The following is a 27,485-nucleotide window of genomic DNA, read 5'->3' as shown; positions in this document are numbered from 1 at the left end:
TGTTATCCTTATTGTTTTTTCTGATTGTAAAATGCCAAAACAAGGCGGTTTGTCCATAAGTATGATGTGCTATCAACTAAATCACCTAACATGATGAAGTACATCTAATATTTGCTCAGAGTATGTCTTTCTCAAAATGTTAACATAAAATCTTAAGGTCACTCATTGGAATGACAGATAATTATTTTATCCAAAAACTAATTTTAAGCACAACCTCCACAAACAACACAAATATTGTTATTTTGGCAAAACTGTAAGGATTCTGAAATTAACAAGCTCCTTAGGTATCTGACATATTTGGGGATGAGCCCCCTTCACAGATCTGGCCACACCTCAAGTTACACATGCTGAATCTCTCACACTGAATACTGATTCTTGGTTGCATGCTGAACCTTCTAATATTTGTCATATATGTGTAATAAAAGCACACTTGTTGTGGTAAGTAAATGTCTTCACATACAGTCTGCAACTGTTACAACTGTTTACTATACTATATCACTATACTTCACAAAGTTTTATTTATCATTTTAAATAGTGATCTGTGACTTTTATTTTATTTTGAGAAAAGAGTGATCCGTGATTTAAATTCTATATAATTGTGTGTTTTAATCTAAAAGCTAAACGTTTTGTGCCCTCTACAAAGAAGGCCTGCTGAACAATTTTAAAGAGAATATTCTAGAGAATCCATCCATCCATCTTCTGTACTGCTCTGTCCTGTTCTGGGCTGCGGGGTTCTGTGGGAGGAAACCCACAGAGAACACGCAAACTCCACACAGAACAGTGCAGACAGTATCTGAACCCACGACTAACAGCTCTAACGCCTGGTCCACCGTGTGGCCTGTGCTTAAGGAGTTCAGCGTTGATATAAACACCTTTTAACAGTATCAATACATCTCATGTACGGCGATGTAAGGAGAAAAAGTAAACAAACATGCATGTTGTTATCTATTGTTTGATATGTGTATTCATGCCTCCTGGACACGTTGTGTGCGCTCCAATGAAAATGCACAGGAGTATATTTACCAGAAGTGCAGCTGGAGGAAAACAAGTTGGAGCGACCAGCAGAGCCCGAATAGATCAAAGAGCAGATAAACACAGACTGGCAGGCTGGCAGGGCTCGGGCGAGCGGGGTGTGCGAGCTGGAAAGTCAAATACTTGTAGTTTGGAGTATTTACTTTACCATTCTCAGAGTATGCGAGTGTACGTGTGTGTACGTGTGTGTGTGTGTGTGTGTGTGTGTGTGTGTGTGTGTGTGTGTGTGTGTGTGTGTGTCCCTGTATGGAAGTGTGCGCGCGCTGGCCCCGCCCCCTCGTCCTCTCCGCTGTGACGTCTCCGGCAGGATGTCGCCAATAGCCTTCAGTTGTAGAAATGGCAGCGCTGAGACAGGAGCATCGGTATGGTCTCTCCTGTGGCCAAATCAACAAAAACAACCCCAATCAAACTCTTTACCACGTCAAACTCACTGACACCGCCATCCGGACCCTCGAAGCCTATCAGAACCTGAAGGTAAGACAAGAAATATCAAGCTTTCAACTCTGCGGCTTGTGTGTCTTTCTCCTCGGTCTATATTGTCTATTTCTCATAATCGCCTCCCAACTCTCCGGGAACTGTATGTGAAATCACAGATGTTGCCTTTCCCATTTCTTTAAAGGCAGATAAATAAGAGGGGCAAAGTTAGAATACTTCCGCAGACTGTGGCCATGGTGGCTTGGTTTCATGTTGGCTTGTTACAGGAGAAAACAGACGAGGCTTGATTTATTGTGACAATCCGGGAGACTTTATTGTAGATTGGATTAAATATTATTTGTTTCCTGCAGGAATCTCTGGGGGGGGGGGGGGGGGGGGGGGGGATGATTAAAGTTGTCCACATGACAAGAGGTTCGTGATCATGTCTCTGCTTTACATGGGAACATTTGACATATGTAGATGTCCGATCATGTTAAAGCAGTTTGTAATGTGTGAGCCGCTCTCCAGGAATACATTTATGAACAGTTATTGAACTCTTCTATTGTTCGACTGCTTTGGTTTTTAAGGTCCAAGTAGATTAGAGATGATTTAGTCTATGCCAGTGGTCTTTCCCAGAGCAGAACTTGATAAGACAGACTCACAGTTATGACTGCAGGACTGGATCATTGAGTTGAGTTTCCACCTTGAGCCGTCAAAACAACTTCTTCTGCTGCGTGGTGGTGGTTGGGGGGTGGGGGGTCAGCTGTGGTGGTCCACACAGTTCTGTGGAGAGACTTCGCAAGTTGTTGCTGTGCTCTGGTGTATTGTTGTTTTTCTTTTTTCTTTTTTCTCTCTTTCCTTTTTTCTTTTCTTTTTTTCTTTTTTTTTTTTGCCCTTTCCACGCCTGGAAGCCCGCCCATCTCCGGAGCTCATTGGCCTGCGCGGCCCAGTAAAACTCCCAGAGTCTGACAGCTTCCTCCAGCCCACAGCAGGCAGGAGAGGAGAGGAGGAGGAGAGGAGAGCTCTCTGCGAAGAGAGAGAGAGAGAGAGAGAGAGAGAGAGAGAGAGAGAGAGAGAGAGAGAGAGAGAGAGAGAGAGAGAGAGAGAGAGAGAGAGAGAGAGAAAAAGTTTTCCAAATCCAAGACCAACCGAGGAAAAAAGAAACACACACACACACACACACACACACACACACACACACACACACACACACACACACACACACACACACACACACACACACACACACACACACACACCACCTCTCTACACCACTGCACGACAACTCAGGGACTTTCTGAGCTCACAAGACCATCTAAAAAGAGAGAAGTTGATTTGTTTTACAATTATTTATACCGTCATAACTTGTAATCATGAAAAAGTAGCAGTACTGTTGACGACCCAGACCTGAGATGACGCGTTTTGCTCATTTGTAATGATCTCTTGATAAAAAAGATTTACAAACAATTGTAACACGATTTTTAGTTCGGAGCTGCTGTAGCTCTCTTTGGAAAGCAGCTCACAAAACAACAACAATAATAATAATAATAATAATAATAATAATAATAATAATAATAATAATAATAATAAATTCACAGTTGCAAATGTGAAAGGATTTTTTAAAGTAATTAAAATATAGTAAACAATAATAGATGCAGTAATAGGTTAACTACACATATAAGATAGAATAACAATAAGAGTGGCAGCACAGGTAGGGAAATGTTGCACACAAAGATGGCACAGAGGACAAAAGATCTCATCAACCGCTAAGTTCTATAGTGGATTAATATGAGCCTAAATAAGTAAATAATAACTTTTTTTTAGATTAACTCTCCACTTTGAAACTCTAATTTTGTAAGGTAACAATTAGCTCTGTGAGCCAAGGTGATAGACACAACCAGTTATGTCATAATGGCCAGTAATGTGCAGGATGCGACCATTTTAGACTTAATAAGACTAATAAGTAATAATAAGAGTAAATGTCGTTTGAGCTACAATGACTCCCGGGACAAGGTTCTGTTTATTATATCATCGTTTCCACTCTGGCTTGAATCCAGACTATCAAAGCCAAAGCTGATATCTTCAATTTGTTTAACAAATCTAAAATGGATATAAATATGAAACAAGATCCTTATCTTTATTTGAGAAGAAAAAGCGGTGGCACTTTTGCACACAAAAAAATTTGAAACATTGAACTGATCTCATAGTTCAATAAGTTTAAGATCAATGAGTTGTATTTTTAGCATTCATGAAAAGCACAGGTGTTTTACCAAATATAGGAATATTTTAAAAAGTAGTTATTTTGTCAGTAAGTTCTCCACCCCTAACATATATGTTTCAAGCAATTGTAAAACTTCAATTGTGACAATTGTGATTTCCAAGAAATTTTCTTTTAAGTAAGTTGTATTGAACTATACTTTCAAAATACTGTATTTTTAATTTTCACAACCTGTATGCTACAATTACCAAGGGTGAAACTGAAAACAACTTAAAATACGTCAGTTGCAGAGATAAATCTAAAATATAAACAAATGTCCTATTTGGGATGAAATTGTGAGAAATATGAACTTTTCCATTGGACTGTAATTTATTTTGAGACACACCTGGAACCATGTTATTCCTGTAACCGTGGAGAGAGTTATGTAAAACCTAAAATAGGCTTGTTATGTAAATGGGACAGTTTCGTTATCAACTTAGTGCTACACTTTAAGATCTATCCTAACCAATGGCCATTCCATTAATGGTGTCGTAATCACTGTTTCATACAAATCCAAGGAGTCAATATGAGAAACCTAGAAACCCAGCAAATATTCACATTTCTAAAACCAACAAACAGGGAACTTTTCAGCACATACAAATGAAAAATTTAAAAAAAGACAACAATCACCGAGCGATAATCACAGTAGAACTTTATAATGGCTGCTACTTCTGCTTTACAAAACATAATAATGTAAATATGAATTAATTGAGTTCCTTCATTGCATAAACAGACAATTTAACATTTGTGGATTCATCTCTGTTTATCATTCCCACGACAAATTACATGAAGAGTTATTCTTGTTTTGATACTGTCTTTGTATGGAAAAAAATATATTTCAGAAACAAAATCGGTGACATCTCTGTAAAGAAAACGACTGAAACATTGAAATCACTCAATTGCATATTAATTGTAGTGAATTCATTCGCATATACAAGCATTTGTATTATGATCCTAATAAAGATTTACAATTAGAAAAACATCCCATCTTATCCAGCATTCGAGTATTTTGAAGTCCTATATGTCTTTATTTTGATGATAAACCAAAAAGGTTTAAAATATTCCATTGATATATCATAAATCATAAACACATGGAAGTTTCACGATTTGACCCAATTTAAGTTTTCAAACTGTTTTTTCAATTTTAGAGCTTCACTTGTGTATTTATTAATGTAGATTAGTTTTTAACTCAACTTAATACTTTATTTCGGTGTTCAGTGGTAAATTACCAAGCTGTAATTTCTTTGACCTATTTTCTTTTAAGGCTGTTATAAATGTGAACGATCTAACAATATAAACCTATGGATATGTCAGTCTCCAATGAGCCTTCATGTCTGTAATTAAAAAAGTTACCTAATGGATTAATGGGTTACAGCTGGAGGAGGATAAATGAGCCAAACTGATTTTTAAGCATGACAAAAACAATAAATTCTTACTCTCAGAAATAAATGAGCTATAAAGTATTGGAAACCATCTATTAACATTTATGAACCGACATGACATAACTTATTAATTTGAATATGATATACCGAGCTCTCTACAGTTATAATGCCATTGACCATTTCTAAATATTACCTGAATGGATATGCATGCAATATGCAACATGATATCTTTCAATATTTATCATGCCGTTGAATATTAAAAACTGATGGGTGATGAAGAAAATCAAAATACTACTCAATAGGGAAGACATTTCCCCAAACTATTAATAATAAATTAAAAGTCCTGTCAGTCTCAGGCACAGCTGTACTTCACGGATGATAGTCTGGATCTTATTAACCATGTATCGTGTCCCTCAAAGGCAGCCGCTTTTTTTTCATGATCTCCATGTTTTTTTTATCAGCAGGGGGAGGGGGTGATATAAAGTTCAGGGGCTTCAGCCAGGTACACTGTGATCCTACAGAGCAGGCTGGTGAAAGTACGTCAATGAAAGGGAATCGATTACAAGGTCCTCCGTCTTTCTTTAGCATTTGTTTGATTTGTCTTTATTAACCTGATGAGGACTTAAACCAAAGACCAGCAAAGTGACTGACAGGAGAAAAGTTTCCTCAAACAAAAGTCGATCTGTTTACATTCTCATCTATCCAGTTAAAATTGAATGGATGACAACATTCTGGCTATGAAATTGACTGAGCCTCATTTCATCTTTTATTGGGAGAAGAAAAAAATACACCGAGCAGATCGGGAACAATGGCGACGCGTTCTCCCTCGTAATGTATGAGCTGTCCATTAGATTAAGGATGAACATGATTTGTGAATGACTGACCACGTTTTCCTCTCTCTCTCTCTCCATCTTTTCCTCAGGCATCACTATCAAATCAGCCAGCGATTTGCTTCAAGGGGAGCCAGGGGGTAAGATGTTTTGCATACTCTCCCTAATGCCATAGAAACTGAACTCTCTAATTAGTTCTGATTTGCTGAGAAGCACACTTCTGACAATTCCTACAGACATCGTATTTGATAATCGTGTGCGTGCATCCATCAAGAGGTGGGACATGGAACTTTTCTAATGTTTGGATAATCTTAGTGTGATAGTTGGTGGACTGTTTTGTTTCTGGATGGTTTTATTGTCAAGGTATTGCCATGACATATGGCAGCTGTCAGTCACATTGTGTTGGGTCATATTTCCTACACTGTGTGTGAACTTGAGCAATGTACACAAGCTTAAGAAAAAAGTAGAAAAAACACTTGGTACGGGAAATAAGAGGGCATTCCAGTGAAGCGGCTGTAAAGAAAGATGCCTGTGTCCAGTCAGATTAGCCGGGCCAGTATTACACCCTCCCCAGCACTGCCTGCTAGGCTACTACACATTTACCACACAATCAGCCCAGTCTAAAAGGAGCTGTTCTAATCCCTGCAAGAGCCGATTGCATTGACGAAAGTGACTTTGCTCTGTACACAAATGCCAGCCCTGTGAGCTCACATGGGCCCTGGAAGCCCCTAAGACAGGGTACGCTATACCCCCAGGCTGCTAGCCAGGTTACTGGGTCAGGCTCGCAACTGGGGAAGCTTTGTTCTGGGAGGGGGAGGAGGTAGGGGTGTTGGCAAACCCCAGGGAGCCCCCATGTCTCAGTGCCTGTTGTCTCTGTGCAGACATGAAAGAGCTGAACGCAGTAATGATCCACGAGCACTGGAATTTCTTTTTTTTTTTCATTCTCAAAATTAGTTCAAAACACAAATAACGTATGTAAACACGTCATGAAACATCTGTAAAGTGAGCTGCAGCTCAACCTGCTCAGAGAAGTCTTTCTGTGAAGCAATGTTAAGTGGGTGCAATTTAAGTGTGCTTTAATCACCGAATAGGATTTGGTGATTATATCTTGGATGGCACATTACATATTCAAATTGCTTTGCGGAATTCAGGCATGGGCTCCCTCCCCCTCCAACAATACTCCCCGAGCTGGACAATGGGGCATTAATGAGGTAGCTGCAACCATTGGTGGTGGTGGGGGAGGCCAGATTAAGCCGTTAGTGGGGGGAGGATGCTGGTGAACATGGCAGTCTGGCATGCAGGAAGCCCAGAGGAAATCCACTATCTGTCTTTGTGGGATGGAGGCCTCCAGCATCTCAGAGGCAGGTATTCCACTGGGCTTTATTTGCCGGAGAAGCGTTTGTGAGGGCTCATCGCTTCCCCGAAAGCAGCGTGAGGTTCAAGAGGTCATGTGGCCACTGACAGCTGCCAACTGTAGAGCTTGATCACAGAAGCCATAACTACTTCTTTCTAATCTTTGCACTTACTGGTTTCATGTCACTCTTCCTGTAAAGGGGCACTCACGGGGCCACGAAAACCAGAGGAATTTTTTAAATCACTGTCCTGGCATCACTCCAGGGCTCAGCGGTGTCGGGGGCCAGGGCTTCTATCAAGAAATAGCACACTGAGGTTTTCGGGTTCTTTTTGTCTGTCCCCGCGGCATTCGCCTGCACAATTGTAAATTGTCTGCCAAGCTTAAAATCATGCAATGAAAGGCACCGGCTGAATCTCGCTAACCCCTACTTTAACTGGTTCAGGCAGGGTGAGCAGAGCTAAAACCGGGTGACACTGATGGAGAGTGAACTGAATGCGAAGTGATCAATAACTGGCATCTGGAGGAGCGAGAAACATTTTCAAAAAGAACTGCGGGCTGTGATGCAACCATAAAGAAATACGTAAAGAGAGGGAACATGATTTTCACATTTCATTAAAGCTTAAAGTTGAAAAGAAATTAAATTCTGGATCACTTGGAAATCATCACAGGGATTAGGGAATAATTCCGAGCCGGTCTCTGTTCCCATGGTCTGGAATTTCACATCTCAGTGCTTATTTTCCTTCGGGGCTGGCAACACCACTGGCTTACTGCATGATCTATATCCATTTAGTTAGAAATGATCCTTGTCTTTAGATTTTATTTGTTGGATCCATCCTGGTGAAATCATATAAATGAAGTGTGATACTGCTTGTTATTTAAATGTCCAAACCTCTCATACTGTTGATATATTTTTCCTTTATACTCCCCTAAAAAATACCAAACATTAAATATCAGCTATTTGCAGACTTGTGGCCTGCTCTCAGGTGATTCCGTATTAAACCATTGCACAGAATAAATGTTTTATGAGCATAATATTGCAATAGCGAGCATGGACATTGCTTTTAATAGTGTGTTGTGCTGTGTCATGTGTGACATCACTTTCATCTCATTCTCCTCCTCAGTTCATAAATGTTGGATTGCAGTTGCCAGAGTAATTGTTTTTGTTTATGGCCCTGTCTGTTTTTATGTGCACAGCTGTCACATTAAGGCACTGGTGCTGGGATGAGGGGAATGTAGAGGTGCTTTTAAAGATATTCTCATGACAAGTGTGTGTGAAGGCAGAGCTTCCCCTGGGCTCCCTCCCGCCTGCCCTCTTGATTATTGTGCCATTTCACCCCATGCCTAGGCTGAATCCTTGAGAGACATCAGGGCCTCTATCTCACACATGGCTGCTCTGACTCTACCCCCCGCCACCACACCGCTTTTGCTTCGCCTCGCTTTCCCACTCCAAATAAGCTTGTGCACTCTCCCAGTGTGTATGTGTGCATGCGCACATTATTTTTTTTCCCCGTTTTTTTTTTTTTTTTTTTTTTTTTAAATGTGGAAGCTAATTACAATAACAATAACAGGAATGCAGTTTGAGAGTCGTCCTCTCCCAGTGGCACAGCAGTGAGAGGGAGCGTTGTCCCACGTGTTTCTGAAAGGGCACACGCCGCTCTATTCATCCAGATGTGTTAAGCGAGGCAAAGGTTCCCGTGTTCTCCGCTCATCTGAGTTCTCACTGTTTACGCAGAGGCAGTTGGCCTTAGGATTTTTAGATCATACTGTATATTTTAGGAACAGGTCTGAGGAAACCCAACAGTTAAAAAGAACCTTTTCACTTTGCTCCTTTGTTGTTACTTTATTCGTTTGGTTTCAAGTTGAAGGACAAAACTCTAAGTGAGGCTCTGTTCGAATCCTTTTTCTTTTTATGGTTACAGGAGGGCTGTAAATTAAATCAGTAGTACAAACTGGGCAGGCGGTGAGATGACACCATGTTGGAGAATAAAGCAATAGTGAAAGACGTACAGTTATGGCTTCTCTGTGTTGTTTATTTAAATTCCAAGATAATCCCAAACCATTAGAGCTAAATATGTTAATTGCTACCCTGGGAAACAGAAAATAGCTGTGAGTAGAAAACTCACAGATTAATTAGGAGAATTTATGGAACATGCAGATGTTGATATCGTTTTCTTGGCTGCTGTTGGTACCGTTGTTGGTGAGCGTTTGGCTGGAAGCACCAACAGCAAATCCCTGCCTGATGAATGTTTGCAATAAATCTCTTATGACTGTAATTATATTTAGGAGGTCTATTTACACTTCATGGCTGTGAAATTGTCCCAGAAAAATGTGCAATTGATGAGGGCTTCTGTCAATTTTTCCATAATAACTTCGATTTTCAATGTCCGGCAGTTACATTGCAGTTACATAGCAATCAATGTAGAAGTTCTAAGTTCAACAGTAACTGTGGAACTAATTTAGTAACTAACTTACAGACACAAAGCTTTCATTCTTTAATTTCTGGAAGTTTTTGAATTTTGTATAGTTTATAAAGAGTCTTGGAGTTGTGGTTATTAGGAAAATGCGAGCAGCAGCAACCAGATAGGAATACGATAAAGGAAAGAGGGTGTGACAAAAGGAGAGACGAGAGATTACAGTATGTACAGTATGACAATTTATGCAGGTGATGAATATTTCCTGTGATGTGGCATAAAAATCAAAGTTGTTTCAGTCAGAGCAATCACACTGTATGTAACATGAAGCTGTTTGGGAAGTTTGAAGATTTAAAAATTAAAATTTCCTCATAAACAGTAATAAATGTGTAGAGAAATAAAAACTAATAGTGCTGTCTTTCCTTGCACCTGTATGTTGCATATGTTTCGTGCAAACTGATTTGGCCTAACTTGGTGCCTGTCTTGGATTTTACCCTCTTTGTTCAAGTTTCCCTGCAAGTTAATAAGGTTTGGATATACTTTCCAATGCACAATCTGTGAATTGTTAGAGGATTAAAGACTGGCTACCCATGTGGAGAGAAAAGTCCAGTAATGAGAGTACAGTACAATGCAGAGCTCCAAGTGGTTTGTGCGATTGCTCCAGTGTAATGGGGAAACGTATTACTAGTGTTAGTGCATCTGAGGTCTAATAACCAACAAGTAATAGGGGACCCCCTGATTCACAAACATTGTTACTCCCATACACAAAGGTAAGGCTAACATTGGAATAAATTTGCAAAATGACACGCAACCTGAGTGTGTCCGATTGATTTAAATAACTGTTGCAATGAGGAGGAAAAACACCCTTACTTACAATATAATTGGAGGCTTTTGAGTGTGGTCACTGAAGAAGAAAGCACCTGTAAAAAAAAAAAAGAAAAAAGGTGGGGGTGTCAGGGTTGTAGAGGCGGAGTGTGTTTGTTGAGGTTGACAGATTAGCCCCAGCTTCTTGGAAAAATAGACTGATTCTGCTTGGCATAACAGGCAGGCCTTGGGGGGTTGCTCGACAGTTGCCCATCCCCATATCCCCACACTAACTCCTGTCAGTCCCCACCCCCCTCTTTCTGCTTTTCCTGTATCTACCAACCCCCCTCAATGAATAGATCCTCAAGCATCACCACAACATCCACCCAGGCTCACTGGAAATATGGTTTAGACTGTAAGAGGTCTGAATCATTTTGTTTTGTACCGGTGTGTCACAATGGTGTTGTATATCATGCTGCACAGAGCGTGAGAACAGTGAATGGGAATGATTAATCTAATCTTTATGTTTCTATGACTCTCGTGGTCAACACACTTGCTTCACTGAAATATGGCTGATACGTGAACGTTTTCTATTATTTGGTGAAATGTGACCATTACATTAGATATGATAACTCTGCACTACCTTGTCAGCCTGAATGAAAAGGGAATCATATGACCACATACACTTCCTCCAGCCAGACTCCATCCCCCTCTTCTTGACTGAGTTGCACATTCCTAAAGGGAGACTATTTAGGGCCATCCTTCATGCACTGGATCTACTGGGAGTCACTGCCACCCCCATCTATCCCCATCTCCATGCATACACCCAAACCCCCAATCCCTCCCTTTACCACCCAACAACACACAGCCACACGTCCCTGCTGTTCATGAATAATCCAGGCGGGCCGACAGGCCATTGCACTCAGCTTTGTGGGGGAAGAAGCCAGAACAAAAGACGGGCAGCTCACAGAGCAGCTATGGCTGAGTAGGCTCAGAAGGGAAGACAATGGTAACTAGTGTCAGTACAGACAGGGGCAGGAGGCAAAGACTTCAGAGTAAATCACATATTCAGGCGCCTGCTTCCATCTCAGTACTGCCACGCCAAATACCAGGACTGGGAACCTTGCCTTCTCACTTTTCGTCTGCAGAGCAAAGGAAGGAAAGACACAGAGAGAAAAACTATCCTCTCATCTTTCCCTACAGATGTTTGGATTGCACAAAGCACAGTACTGGGTAAAAGCAGATCTCATTAACAAACCTTTCTTCCCCCCCTCTTTTATCATCAAATTGTAGGGTTAAGAACTCTGTTTAACCTCATCAAAGATGAGAAGTTTAATCACGCTCGAGGAGTTGCAGATGAAGTTTTACGAGGACATCAGCGATGGTGCCCTTTGTCCTTGTTCAACTGCTCTGCCCCCTGCCAAGATTTTCTGTTCCAGTCCAGTTCACACCTTAAAACAGCTTGAAAGTATTTGACATCTCCAAACACACAGTGCCTGGAGTAGCAGATGTGGCTGGGGTGCATCCACAGAGGCAGTTATTGTATTAGCCACTATGCTAGGGGGGGGGGGGGGGGGGGGGGGGGTACACTGACAGAACGCTGAGGACTGTCCGACAGCTTCACTTCACCCGGGACATGATAACGAGAAGAATTATGGCACACGCTGCTCAGCTTAAGCCGCTCAGTTTTTTTTTTTAATAAACTGACACATGTTAATAGGACAGTGTGATTATCATAGTACTCATTTAAGCTTTTCCCTGATTAATTAATCTGAAAATTAAATGCTTCAACATTCAACCTCATTCTGAGTTAAACAAATATTGTGGCATTAATAGGGATTTTCTCCCCCAAACATTAGTGACTTGCAGCAATGTGGTGATCATAAATTGAATAGACAGAAGTGTTAGAACACAGATACCTTTTAAAAATGCTTTTAAACGCTTCAATAGATATTATTGTTATGCTTGTGGTCCATAGCTGGAATGGGTTCCAGCCCCATAACACTGAAAGAAGAATAAAGCGTTGCTATATGACAGATGGAAAGTCATACCTGGTTTATAAAGTCAGGACCTTAGCATTTATTCTATTCAACAGACTGCTGTAATCTTCGTGCCATTCACTCAAAGCATTGATGTGGAAATAAATGCTATTTGAATGTGAGCAAGACATTCAGCAGCTCAGAAATGCTCTAAAGACCACTTTACAGTCACTGCACTTATAGAAATGCATGCAGTTAGCCATGTAACCAGAGCTTCTGTCCCTGACATGTGTGTACATGACTTACCAGCCCTTGAACCTGGTAGTACTGGGGCCTTTTCTTTCAGCAATTAACTACTATCCCCAAGCTATGGTTACGTCTGAAGCTATTTTGGTAAAAAAATATGTCCAGGGTTCACTTTTTGTATCTCGCTTTTTATTGAGGATTGTTAGTTCGCTGTCTGCCTTTGTCCATTCATAGACAGTTGGTGCTCAGTTCAGATTTTTTGCTGGGATCAGATTTTTTGGCGTGATCATTTCAAACGCGACTTGCCGCGTGAACGCGATCGGACCGGATGTTCTCGGGCCCCAGAGCGCATGCGCATAAGACGACGTGGTGCTTTCACACGGCCACTAAACAGGTCGGTTATGGGTCACTTGTGAGTAAAAAAAAATCTGAATTGGGTCACATTTGCCTGCAGTGTGAAAGAGGCCAGACCCACAGGGGATCTGGTCAAAGCTCCATATGGAGATGTGTATGACTCAGCATTTCTATGTAAATCCACACCTATGACTTGACTGACAGTTGCTTCAGGCTGTTAAACTTGTTGGCACAAGTGGTGTCGTTGACTAAACACATCAAAGGTGCGTGTAGAGTTCACCCGGTGTGATGATGAAATGTTGGCTGTTGTAATGAGTGTATTTGAACGTGTGAAATCAGCGAGAAAATGCTCTGATCGTTCGTGTCAGGGGGTAGTTGTTCAGTTGGGTTAACTTGTTAGGATGCAAAAACACATCAACTTATCGGGAAACATGATGATGAAGCTGCCATAACAACCAAGAGCCTCAACGTCCTCAACAAATGATTAAATAACAAAACTGAGACTCGGGGGCCAGGCAATGTTGTCCAATATATGCTAGTGATATTTTGATGGTTGAATTGGCAATACATGGGCATGTTTAATTAAATGTTGGTTATCATGACAGAGAACGTCATGGGACAGTGAGGACTTGTTCCTTGATATTGGCTGTTTAAAGGTTGCTCATATTCCAGGGGAGAATTGTCAGCAAGTCCAAAGACATGATCAAAGAATGTGGTTGTTACAAACAACACCATTTGGAAATGTGACCGTTATTGACTTCCTAAAAAAAAGATCCTGAAGAAATTACCACAGGGATCACTTTTGCAATAATGTAAGTAGTGTAATTCTGAGTAAAAACCTACAAATATGATCATCCATTTACAAAATAATCAAAGATGTGTTTACTGACTTTCAAATGTTAAAAACTAACTAAGATGAACAGTAAGAAATAATGTTGTTTGTTTTATAATATCTGTTTATTGCCAAGGTGAATCTTCGTTTTCACAACTTCTGTAGGTCTCGCAATATCTAGAACGAGACAGAATAATCATCCCAGTGATTAATGCACCTTTTGTAAGCTGTGACTGTCATTAATCGGAAGAAACGAGCTGAAATGTGGGTGTTACCAAATCTGGTCACTTTCCCAATCTGTCTTCCTACGTGACTGCGGATAAGTGAACGGTTATCTTTCCATCAGATCAAATGATCGGCTTCGGTTTACCGTGCTGGGGTCACACTCGGAGCTGAGTTAGTGATCCTCAGGTTAGACACCGAGGCCCTCCCTATGGAGTCAGGCACTGGGAACTCATGGGTTAAATGACATATGGTTTTGAAGCTTGAGAAGGAAGCTGTGAATGAAATGGGGCCGACCTCTGAACAGTCTGACCTGAGTGACATTGATTAGAATTAGAATGTGAAGTGTGCACGGCGGCATGGATGGAGCTGACAGGCAAAGCTATTGCGTGGCTGGAGGGGGCTCACACTGCTGCCATCAACTGAAAGAGGGGACGTGGTGGCACTATTGCAATGCTGAATGTGTGTTGGTGCACGCTCATCCCCATCGCCATGCTTTTGTTTAGCAGCTTTCTCCTTTTAAACACACGTTTGAATGCAGTTCCCATGCATGTCTTTCGCTGTGTCAATAACCTTGTTGTAGTCACATCTTATATTGGCTGTGGAAGGTACGACTTCACTCTTTCAAAGTAATGGCTCCCGAGGAGACGGCCTGCCTCCTGTCCCTGCTCACTTTGATGCTTTTGTGGTTGATCATTGGTAATTAGCGTGAAACCTACGGCGGGCGTATGCAGGACTCTGCACCACTTCATGCTAACAGTCAGACACAAATAGGTCAAAATTAATGGTCAGCTGTGTGTCTCAGGCGAGCTGCGTTGCGTTTTGTGTTGACATGGGTGGACTTGTGCACATGAAGGGAAGCTGGAGGCGGATGGGGGGCAGGGTGAATGGCATTCGTTGGGTTGTTTTAAAGGAGGAGGGGTGTCGGGGAGAGGAGCAGTCTATTGGCTCCATGCTGCAAAAAAAAAAAAAAAAAAACTGCTTATGGCTTTGCTGCATGACTGGGCATTTGTGACAGCTATAGTCCTGCCTGCCACATCTGCCAGGAGCGCTGAGCTCTCAGTCAGTCAACTCGTAATCAATCAACTTACGACTGCCGACGAAAGAAGCAGCTTCAAGTTCATCTGACTGACGTTTGTTTTCCTTGAGACCTGCAGTTAAAAGTGGCTCCGTGCTTCGGCCTGAGGTGTCCACTCTGTGTTCTGCAAATATGGTGGGAAAAGTGGGGAGCCGCCACAGGATAAAAAATACCGTAAACACATATTCATGTTTGTAAAAGATGGACGATAACTGGCTCGATCCGAATCTAGGGCACTCCATCAACAGCAGTCCTTAACCGTCCAGGTTGAAACACAGCTGCAGGCAATATATAATGGAGCCACTACCCTGCATGTATTAAAGGACATATTACCTGTTGGTTAATGACTTTCTGTGTTGTACTATCCTTTCAGTCGAAATGGGTTTTTAGGTCATTTTATGTAACAGGTTTCTAGCAGAGATAGACTTCACCGAACCCAGTGGCTTGTTTGTTGGTAGGGAGCCATAGACTGTGATAGAAAAACGGTTGACAGCAGAGGTAAAAGAAAAAGAAAAAAAAAGACTGAACGTCGAAATTACTGTTGTGTTATTTGCCTTTTAGAAACACTTCATCTAAGATTAGCTCCAGGTCATCATCCTTGAATGACCCAAATGTTTTTTTTATTTTTTATTGTTTCTTTCTTTAAAGTCAGATGTATTGCATGAAAAACAAAAACAAAAAACAGGTTACGTTTACCCTACCGGTGATGTGTTTTTACAATAGTAATCCTATTGCAGCATGTGCTGTGATAGTACTTAGACGTCAAATGAAAAAAGTTGTCTTTCCTGCAGTGTTATTCCACCGTGAGTGGTTCTCCAACAAGTTCAGACTACAGCAGGAGCGATAAGACATGCTTCTTACATAATAGGCCACTGGAATTAGCAATGCGAGCACAAAAACTCCAGCAAGTCAGGGAACACCGTAAAACTATTAAAAGTTAAACATTACCAGAACCGTGCTTATGTAAAAGCTGTTGGTTATATCGCTCCAAAGGATGATTCTGTATTAATTTCTCTGCGTTTCTCTATTATTAATGTGATAAAAAATTTTATTTTACACAGTACGTAAAGATCCCAGCGCCAACTCCCGAGTCTCCAGACGGATTCAGAGTCTTCTCATTTTACCTATCCAGTGACAGCAAAGACAAGCCTCAGTCCAGCTTCGACTGCATTCACCAGTATGTCTCAGGGTAAGTAGCACACATAACTCTTTCCACAGTCAACCACAAATGGAATTTGTAGTAAATTTGGTGTCAGACCGAGACCGCGGGGCCCAGCCAAACAGTGCCCTGCCTTTTTCAACAGTGCGACAACAACAGTCAGTACCACTGTCGGGCTATGTTCAACTACCAAAATACCCAAAGGCTGCCGTGACTGATCGCGACGGTGTGACCAGTAATAGTCGAGAACAGAGTTTTAAAGCTGTGGCTGTGGGGTTAAAAGGTCACTTCAGAGTTGCTTTAATTGCATGTTAGTCTTCAAATTTTTCTTGCATTTTTTTTTTTTTTCTGGACTGCAATTTGCACTCAGTCACCGAACCGGCTTCTCGTGTCAGAAAACACAACCTAATGGTTGATAGCAAAGAGTTCAAATGCCATTTTTGAGTTTGGGGGGGGTGTAGGTCATGCACACTACTTTTGCCAAGCAACACACATTCATCAATCAGCACATGTGCAAAAGGTCCCCCCCCCCCAAATGCTATTTCTGACAAATGGTAAGGCAATTGAATGTGACCACACTTCTCTTATCCTTTTCCTCCTTCATGCAGGGAGGGCAGGGATCACCTGGAGGGCCAGGGCAGCATTCAGGACAAGATCACGGTGTGTGCCACAGACGACTCCTACCAGACAACCCGGGAGCGCATGTCTCAGGTGGAGAAGGACATCTGGAGCCGCTCGGCAATCGAGATCAAGCCAGGGCCAAGTAAGCTTCTTTTTTATTTTTCCCAAAAGCTGTATCTATATTCACTGTACTCTCCAGTCATGTCGCACTTAAGAACCAAGGACAAATAACTGCAGAGTCAAAATCCTTAAAAATCACCTCAACTATCACATTTTACCATTTTATCCTGCTTATAATTACCCTGCAGTGGTGAAGTTAGAATCATTGATCAAGGTGCTGTGTGGCAGCTCTCCATGTGAGAGCAATGCCTCTTTTTCAAGTAATGCTGCTTTTTCCTGGACCAGATCGCCTCGGCACTGTGGCAGCCTGCCTCCGACACGGAAACAAGAAAATACTTGGAGCAACTTAATTGAATTGCTTCACTTGGTAACACCTAAATGAATCAAGTTCTTTGAACTTAAAACAATTCATGAACTTAAGTTGGAAGAACTTCATTCATTTAGGTGAGGCAATTCAATTAAGTTGCTCCAACTGTTTCCAACTATTTTCCCTTTTTCAGTGCAGTAACGTTATTACGACTGAGTTCGACAGAAATACACACTCTTTCTGACCCAAGTTTTATAAGATATAATCACAACAACATAAACCTCTATTGGATATCCTATTCCTAAATATCAATTATCTTTATCGTTGAACATTATTATGTACATAAACGATTCTGTCAATATGCCAGTCATTTCTTTTATTACATTTTTCTACTTTCCCTGTGTATGGAAGTTATATAATCACTATTTTCATGTTGCTTGTAAAATACATGAAGCCACTGCGAACACATTTTACTGTTGTTGCACAAGTACAGTCATGCATGTGACACACGAACCTCTTCAATTTAAAAAAGAAGGCGGCAATACAACCTGTGCCTACTGAGAAAGATCTTTTTTTCTTTTCTCTTTTTTTACAATTACATGTTTTCTCTGTGCTTCTTTTTTGCCTGGAACACGGTTGTCACCTCTGTACAATTTTAAACTGACTGCACTTTATCTCTACTAATTAACTGTTTGAGGCCTTCATCACGGCTGGAAATCCCATGAAATGACTGCTTCTCCTCTGAAGATCTTCAATCTGGGTTCAAATCCTGGTTCTGACATGAAGGGCATGCGGCATAAAAAAAACTACAAGTTGCATTGGCTTGGATCGCACCACCACTACCTTCGCTATGAAACTATTGAAAAAAATGATCTGAATAGTTAACCAATGATTAATATTTCTAGTATCTGGGCTGATGGTGCGATTGCCACATTATGCAGAAAACCGCAAAGGAATAATGCGAATGAAAAGCGTCCTGGTTCGGTCATCATGTTAGACTCTATTGAAAACTTTCTGATACATTTCCTGTGTGAACTTTCCTTATCAACGACTTACTACTCATCCTGTTACACTGCAAGTCACACAGGGCTGCCGTCAATTACCGAACCACAAAAAGGCAGATGATGGGGGACGTTTTAATTATCTCAAATTTATAAATATATTATATTGCATTTGGCCTCACTGGCATTTGTTTATATTATCAATAGCTTTAAAATGACATATTTTGAAGAGCAGACCTCATATTTTCCTCAGTGAAGAGGTCCTGACCTGTTTTGTTCTCCCCACTGATTTCTGCTCTTGCTATTAATAAGCTTAAAAGCCTGTTTATTTGAGACTTGACGATTGGAAACATGCCGTGCAGAGGACATAACATTTAAAACACTTGTTGTTGGAGTCAGCTTTTACTATTAAGTGCCACGTTTTAGTGAAGAACTAGTCTCTCTGGGGCTTATACTCACGTTTTCAACAAATAAATGTTCAAACAGACGTGACATCTCGGTTACAGAAATGCACTCACAGGACATCCCATTTTGCGTAAACACGTCTATTAACTGACCGTTCCTGCCTTCTTCTGGACTGTCCCAGGGAGAGAAAACAAATGGGCTATGGATCACAGTATGTGCCACATGCACTGGAGAGCGCTCGGTCGTTTTGTGGTGACTTGCCGTCTTTTTATGGTACAGTAATGTGACCCTCATCATAGAAAAAGTCCATACACCAAGTCCCAATTACAGGTTGCTGTAGAAAAATGTCCACAATTCAGATAATAATGTATGATTTAACATTTGGTTGCACTCAGTGGAAAGAGCGAACTGACAAGCAGGCGGAAGACATTTTGCGCACACCTGGAAAAGCCCTGGCTCTGGGAAGTTTAGGCTTTTTATTTAAATTGAAAAAATAAAAATATTCTGTATACTTTAAATCTTTTTTTTTTTCATGATAATCATATACAGATGTGAGCTGTTGCTACTTTTAATATTTGTCATTGCTCATAAATATGCCTGCAAATGTCACAAAAGCGTTCTTGTTTGTCGCGCCACTTTGAACCAGCTGCTTTGATTTATTACTCTGATATAATGGCTCCAGTAGCTGCTTGTTGGAAATGTTGCACTGCAGGTTGTTCCAGTGCATAAAATGATGTTTACCTAAATTCTTCACCAGCGGCTTCGAGGTGAATGTTGAAACAAGCTCCTGCAAGCTGCGAATCTTTTGAGCCTTACAAGGAAACATTTCAAATGGACTTTCATGCAGTGTACACACTCCTAACCTTATTATTGTGTAGTAAAACTGCGTGTGGACATGGTCAGCATGAAGTCCTTGTGAGAGCACTGGTAGTTTTTGACCTATAGCAACCTCCAAAGTATGGCTTACAGTTGTAATGAGATTACAGTCTGCAGATATCTATAAGCACTGCCTGCCCGGGTCCAACTGAATTAGTCCTGCAACAGGAAGAAAGGGCCTCTTTGTGCTAGTTGTTTTAGTTTCCATGCTCTTCTGTTTACTCAGCAGCGGGTTAACCCTACTATCTAGCCCTTTCACTGTTTTCCACCGCCTCGGCACGCTCGTGGAGAGAAGCATGTGAGCACAGGGTTTTGATGCATGTGAACCAATTTTCTTAGTCTGGGCTTGTGATACTGTACAAGCTGCATCTTGTGCATTTTCATGAAGCTGATTTTATTACCACTGAGTGGGACAATGAAAAATAACATGCACTGTCACTCATGTGTAGGTCTGCCTTTCAAAATTAGAAAGTGATATGGTATATCTGGCCTGAGGACAGGATTAGGGATAATATGTTGACTGTGCTATTAGCGGATAAAGTCAGTGTATGTGAATCATGTTTATCTGATTGATTATAATCTCACTGCTTTCTTTCAGTTTTATTTTTGGACTAATGACAGTTCAAAAACGCATTTTGAGTTTATTGCTTTGTAAGATTTTGAAGTGAGTTCTCACTGATCAAAAAGAAACTGGCCTTCGTCTTCCAATAGTTAAACCACTGTCGCTTTTGTGTTGATCTTAGGCAAGTGTGTGAAGGTCCAGAGGAAGCAGGGTCTGGTATCAGGCTCAGATAGCAGCAACAAGCACTCCCCGAGCAACAAGAGGAGCCTGATTCCCAGCCCTGTGGCACACCGACCCTTGAGGGATCGTATCATCCATCTCCTGGCCTTAAAGCCCTACAGGAAACCTGAGCTGCTGCTGTGGTTGGAGAGGGAGCGGGCCACTCCAAAGGACAAGGCTGACCTGACCTCAGTGCTGGACGAGGTAACGAATCTGCTCCACTGCAATGCAACACACTACCGACTAAGGATGAATATTATTACAGGCAACGAGTTATTAAAACAAATGCAAAGTGGTAAAGGTTGTAAGTCCAAATTCAGTTGCTTATATAAACACATTCTCCTTGATGACTTTTGCTCATTTTATTGAATATTTACTTTTTAATTATGTTGTTCACATTGTCTTTGTCGGCCAAAAGCACAAAACTGTATGCATACTCCTGAATTTTTTTTAATATTTATGTTATGTATATTATTTAATAACCATTTAAAGGTATGTAGTTATCATTTGTTAATATTTTATTTATGCTGTCTTATTGGCTAATTTATTGTTTACATTTTCCAAATGACTTTTATTTCTTTAATATGATTTACTTCATATTTGTTTTAGAAATACATCTTTTTTTTAATACCCTTGTTTTATTTGTATTTAATATTTATTATCTATTTGTAGATAAATAAATAACACTTCTTTTACTGAACTCAATTTGATTAGAAAAACTAAATGATATAAATATTTATTTATTTATTTATTTATTTATATATTTATTTATTTGTTTTGGACAACGTAGTCGTGTGTTTATATTGTACCTTTGATCAAGTTTAACGCCATTTAGATTGATTGATAAAATATCAACCTAAATTGCCAGCTCTTCATGTGTAGCACTACAAACATGATCTTTGTGTTTACTTCAGAGTTGCGCAGATCAAAACTATAAAAAAAAAAAGAAAAGAAAAGAAAGAAAGGTGGTGTCAGTTCAGTTTTATTTTAGGCATGTGTGTTTCCTGCGCTCACAATGTTCGAGTGTCCCACTGCAATCATCAAGTGGAGACGGTGCCGCTGCTGGCAGCTGTAATTAGGGCTGTGCTTTAATTATCGTTGGACGGGAAGATTGTGTTTTGACAGGAGAGAGGCGGGGTGACTCCAGCTGGGATCCGACTACTCTCAGAAATGAAAGCGGTTGGTTTGGGTAGATTTGAATCAGCAGGAACAGGCGGCTGAAGGTCAATGTTTATGAAAGAGAAAAAGACAGGCCCACTACGCCATAAAAAAAAAAAAAAAAAAGCAGACTCGTGTAGGACTTGTTTAGAAATACAATTAGATTTATTGTTGCTTTTCCAGTTTGGACTGGCATCTATTTGTGTTATGTTGTTGGTTTATTTATTTTCTGGAGATTGACTTCACAGTTTTTTAATTTTCAGGTTGGGAAACTGAATCCAAAAGACCACAGCTACTCTCTGAAGGATGAGCTCTACAGACACGTCCACAGGGACTGGCCTGGATATGTGGAGGAGGAGAAGCAACTCATCCACAGGTTGTTAATCAGGTGAGAGTGAAGTTACTCACAGTATACAAACTCATGAGATACATTAAGCGATGGACTTCTACATTTTATTGTCTGTTTGCATATTTTGTGCAGCACAATGTGAATATGAATATTCACAATAAAGGTTAAGATATAAAACAACAAAACCATCAAAAATTTATATGTAATTTTATATATTTTATCCTCAGTATTATATGTGACCTCTTGATATAAATGTACATTTAAAAAAAAAAAAAAGAAAGCTTTCATTTTTCATTTAAGCGGTAAAACCTGTATCGATGGGTTTCTTTTCTTTTTTTAATTGTTTTTCATTTCGGTTATGAAAACCAAAACCACAATCTCTATGAATGATTAAACATTTCATAACATCGAACGTTTTTTTTTGTGACTGGAGGCCCGAACTCGCTCAATGGAATTTTCAGTGCTTGAAAGTTTTGCATTTATATGTTATGAAAGCACACATAGTTTAAAAAAACAAACAAAAAAACTGTATTAGGGTTAACCTCTGTGAAACCTGGTACCTTAACGTTTATTTTATTTTTCCTAAACTGTTCATCTCACATTGATGTGGACTTCCAAGATACCTCTGCGGGCAGATAACTCTGAGAAAACTAAGAGATGGATGCTTTGTGACGGCGCTGGCATTGATACAGAAAGTCCAATGAATTAACGCCGAAGTCTGCTGTGATCATTCTGAAAGGGGAACCTCTAAATGACTACTTCTTTGCGCCGATGAATCTACTAATGGACACATCAAAGCAGGGGGAACTATTCCCCCGCACCGTGTTGCCAAGTGGCATTAGCATGGACGGCTCGGAGTTGCAAAGCTTGAGCCTTTCAGGGTGAGCTTCCTCTCCGCAGACGTTTCCCCCGCCTGCCAGTAAACACGCTGGCCATGTGCTTCACGGGCGTTTTTGGAAAATATGCAAGTCCTGTTGGCTGATTGCACCACCCCCCGCGTTCACCTCCCCTGCTAAGTGTAAAAGGCTTGCAATTGTAGTTCTCGAGCTGCTTGCCAAGTGTGATAAAGCTACGGCGGGCTGTATATATTGGGACCTCCTGCTTTCTTCCCAACCGGTTTGTTCATGCGTTTGGCCTTTTTCTTTTTTTATATGATTGCTCTTTTTATACCGTCATCTACTGTATGACGTTCGAGTTTAATGGTTCTGAGAGCCGTGCATGCCGACTGTATGATTAGGAGGGTTGTTTGAAGCCACTGGGGAGAGTGACTTTCAGTGGAGGCATCTGTTTGAGGAAGGAGCTGTAGGAAGCAGATTACCAGAAAAGGGTTTGGCCTCACAGAGGTTAAATCTGCCGCTATTGTTCTTACCATTGGACTGTGCTCAGACTTTGTGGTTGTCTCTCGTAGTTTGCATGGCCACAGACACAAAACAAAACAAAAAAAATCCAAAGAATTCTTACAAGGAGACACGACACCGAAAGGATTGGCAGTTTTCTAATGTCAGTAATTGTTAACTTCTGTGTCACGTGTCAAGATTCTCTAGAATAGTCCGACTGTCACCGTAAAGGATAATTGCTCTTTCACACCCTCCGATGCAATTTTCATAACCTACCGTCCGACTGACCGAAGTGTGTTCTTGATCTTTGCCCAGGAAACTTAATCCACTCCACAGTAGCCAGCTGAAGAGTCCCCAGTCCAACCAGTCATTCCTCAAGACACCTGGGGACTCTCCTTCACGACTCAGTCCTGCCAAGAACCTCTCAGTGGTAATTATTCCCCTTTGAAAGACTTCTCATTTCCCCAACCTGCTCTATTTAATAACACTCTGAACAGATGTAGTATTTCCTCTTTTGCTGGTACATAGAACTTCCTTAAACGTCACATCAAATATAGCCTAGATCTGAATAAAACAAATAGTTTGCCTTTAAGGAAGTTAAGTATCCTTCATGTGTCACACTATTCTTAGTAAGAACTGGTTATCATCCAATTACTAGTCCTCAGAGACCATTCAGTATCACATTGGGCCGAGCCTGAAAAGATATTACTCGTGTTTTTAGTGTGTCAAAACGACTTAATGTTACATATAACTTTTGACAGTGTCTATAAAGTTTATACTTACTGAGCTCTCTTTCCCCTCTAGAAACGCCCACTTGCTTTGGACCCATCCAACAATCAAACCCCTAAAAAACAGAGGTTACTCGACCAGTGTCCGCCTCAGCAGTCGCCCTCTCGCACAGACTGTCACGCCAACGAGCCTCGTAACTTCCCTACTCATGGAACCTCTGGTGAACAGATCAGGATGGAGTTCAACAAAACCAACAACCATCTTCAGGGGAGCCCAAACGGCCTGTGCTCGCCGCACAAACTTAACGGGTCAGCCGTTCGAAAGCTGGACAGAACAGAAGCGGCTCTCACTGCGCCCAGCCCCAAGGCCACCCACAACAGCACCTCCATTTGCACTGAGCAGCAGCTCGCCAACGGCCAGCATAAAAAGAAAAAGTCCAAAAAACACAAAGACAAGGAACGGGAGCGCTTAAAACCAGACTGGATAGAGACGAGTCCGGACCTGAAGCAGAATCAAGAAAATCTCAAAGGTAAACAGCAATAAGACACTGAAACTATTGTCTCTTCCAGGTTATATCACACTTTGGATGTTCTACTGTGCCGTCATTCATCAGTTTAATATCGATTTTGTGCGGCATGAAAAAAAAAGCGACCGAAATGCAAAATGTCTCCGTATTTTCTCAATTCACCAGAGCGATATCTCGAAGCAACGGAACCAGGTCAACTCGTTCTGGTCTTACAAGCTTTCTCATCCTTGACTCAAGTTTCTTCCAAGACGCATAACCAAGTCCAGCTGACTTGATTTTAACTGCTTTGAGAAAAAGGGAACAAATGACTCGATTCCAGTTGTTTGTGCCAGTCAGTGAGGAGTAGTCCATATAGTTTAATCTGAGACAGCAGTTAGGACACTGCCACCCTGCAGTCTGTTTATGATTGACTCTGCAACAGCTGGGTGACCTACGGTCGAGCGAGTCAGCAGGAAGCTTTGCTCTCCTCCTCCGGCGCTGCTGGCGTCACCGCTCGCCTCGGATCAGATGTCTTATCAGAGGCTGTGATAAATCATTCCATCAGCCTTGATATGATTGGCGCGTTAACCACATTTGCATTGGGAGATTGCTTTAACATTTTTTATTTTTATTTTTTTCCAATACGTGTGTTCTTTTCCTGTCTACAGGCCATGAGGGAGAGAAAACACCTGTTAATCGAACCGCGGCAGAGGAATTACCCGACTATCTGATGTAAGATTAAAATCACCCAAATGTCCTCAGCTGTCATTTATCTAATCTTCATCACTGAAGAATCCACACGATGGTCACTGCATCCACGGCTCATGTCATTCAGCTCGTTGTCGATATTGTCGGTCACTGAGGCGTTTACGAGTGTTGGTAAAAGAAGCCAGCATGTCTCGGTGGGTTTCGGTTAAGCTCCGAAACATTTCGTATAAATAGAAGGAAGCAACAGACGTGTCAAAATAAGCTGTCGCATAACGTCAGTGAGAATTGCTTGGAAAAACAAATGATCTTATGTGTTGCTTTTTGACATCTGGTCAACACATCGTGCTGTGAAGTCACTGACGTGTCAAGCCATTCATTTCATTGGTGTGCAGCACCATCTAGTGGAGAGACTGAGTAACAGCTGCTCCACGTAAACGATATTAAACATATCAGACACTTTGAGAGCGAGATTTTCATTCCTTTGATAATATTGGCTGGGTTCTTTCAATATGTACGTTCAATACCACTTTTTTTTTGATGATGACTTTTCTCTCAGAATAAATAAACACTATAACAAAAGACCTTCTCATTCCATGTTAGCTGTTGTAAATGTGAACAGCTTAAAGCTTTAAAAATGTCTTTAAATGGAAGTAATACCTCAAAGGGTTTTTTTTTTTATAGATTTGTAGTATTGCTGTCCAAGAGTATAATATGTTTTTTGAAAGAAAAGAGGTGTCAAGCATTGCCATATATTTCCACATATTTAGGAAATCCTGCAAAAGCAGCAACTATATCCGTGTTCAGCACAACTATCTAATCATTGTGGAAGTCACCAAATATAGTCACTCTCATTCAATGAAGGGTTAAAACATCTCCTCCCCCTTGTTTTTATTTAGGAAATACGGCACCATCACAGCACTGGAGCAGCGTCAAAAATATAATGAGGACTTCTGTGCCGAGTATGATGAATACAGAGCTCTTCATGACCGGATCGGGGCCATTACAGAGATGTTTGTTCAGTTGGGCTCAAAGATCAACACCCTCTCCCCGGGAACACAAGAGTACAAGGTACTGTCTGGACTGAGAGTCGACCTCAGCTGCTCCATTTCCAGTAAAGCCACAAAGAGAAAACAGCTCACACGAAGCACACACTAACAGCTTTTATTTTTTTCATTTCCTGTTTTCATTTCAGCTCATGGAGGACCAAATACTACAGAAGTATCACAAATACAAGAAAGTAAGGACGTCTCCAGTTTTACCCTTTTTCATGTGAAGATCAGACATGAAAAGAGCCTCAGAAAACCAGGGGAAACTATTTATACTGGGTTTATTGGGTCTAATTTGGAACACCAAAACAAGTTGCACAAGTTTATAGTAGTAATAGTAATGTAGTAATAAATCCCTGCATTGAGTCCAAGCTTGCAGGACTGTATGAGTGTTGCGATCAGCTATATAACATGTGTATGAGGTTAGTCGGTGTCTCTAACTTGTTATGAATGTGAGTGTGTGTGGTTGTGTGCCTCTATGTTTGCCCTGTGAATGATTCCAGAAGGAAGATTGTGGAACGGCCCCACAAGCTGATCCGGAATACATTTTTGCTTTTTTTTCTCTCCTCCACAGAAGTTTCCCGGGTATCGGGAAGAGAAGAAGCGGTGCGAGTACCTTCATAAGAAACTGTCGCATATCAAAGGCCTGATCGCGGATTATGACAGAGCACAGGAACTCTCTTAGTGAATGGCTTTCACTCCTCGGCGGGGTGCAAGGCCACTGGACCAAAAGACTGAAAACGGACCCAAAGCCGGCCCAGCTGGGTCCTGACGTTGCAGAGACACTATTCACTTTACTCCTCAGAGTGTTAATGAATACGAGGAGCAAGGTTCTTTATTCAAAAGTGGGCTGAGACCACCGACTCGTGATCAAATGTTACCCTTTAAGGATTTCCGCTGTGATTATCGCCGTGCCGGCTGGATTCTGTTCTGCTGTAAAATGGTCAGATGACACAGTGAAAGCCAACAGATGTGATCCTTCCTGCCTAATTACATTTTATTATGCCCCTTTTTCTCGTCAGAACTATAAAAAAAAAAAAAAGAAAGAAAAAAAGTTGATTTTTAAGTATTAAAGTGATGGTACAATCAAACTTAGGGGTAAACTAACACTACTAAAGTCTTTATTTAATTACAGAAGAAGTTTTGTTTCTGCTAATGAAAAGTTGATTATTGATATTCATTCATAAA

General features: G+C 41.0%; 2 protein-coding genes across 4 annotated transcripts in view; one reads left to right on the top strand and one right to left on the bottom strand.

Moving 5' to 3' along the window:
- Positions 1-23,806, bottom strand: part of fkbp16 (FKBP prolyl isomerase 16) — a 75,730-nt gene extending 51,924 nt beyond the window's left edge. The window contains exons 1-4 of one of the 3 annotated variants that reach the window (XM_080475972.1): positions 23,586-23,806; positions 10,555-10,600; positions 2,109-2,472; positions 1,024-1,406 (exon numbers count right to left, since the gene is read on the bottom strand). The gene's annotated coding sequence lies outside the window, so the exon portion shown is untranslated. The remainder of the gene's footprint in view (positions 1-1,023; positions 1,407-2,108; positions 2,473-10,554; positions 10,601-23,585) is intronic. The other 2 variants (XM_080475973.1, XM_080475974.1) reach the window with 2 other exon arrangements.
- On the top strand, positions 1,341-27,371 carry LOC308117232 (RNA polymerase II elongation factor ELL2; the record flags this gene model as incomplete). Its single annotated transcript, XM_080475968.1, is given in 13 exon segments — positions 1,341-1,354; positions 1,356-1,506; positions 6,008-6,055; positions 16,257-16,384; positions 16,963-17,117; positions 20,428-20,669; positions 21,887-22,011; positions 23,625-23,739; positions 24,114-24,567; positions 25,212-25,275; positions 26,148-26,319; positions 26,444-26,488; positions 26,872-27,371. Coding segments are annotated over 13 exon segments (1,824 nt in total). The 3' UTR covers positions 26,983-27,371.
- Positions 27,372-27,485: the final 114 nt, after the last annotated feature.

Source organism: Lipophrys pholis (genome assembly GCF_963383615.2).
Source record: "Lipophrys pholis genome assembly, chromosome: 11".
In the NCBI taxonomy this organism is placed as follows: domain Eukaryota; kingdom Metazoa; phylum Chordata; class Actinopteri; order Blenniiformes; family Blenniidae; genus Lipophrys; species Lipophrys pholis.
This window is presented reverse-complemented; position numbering and strand designations above follow the sequence as displayed.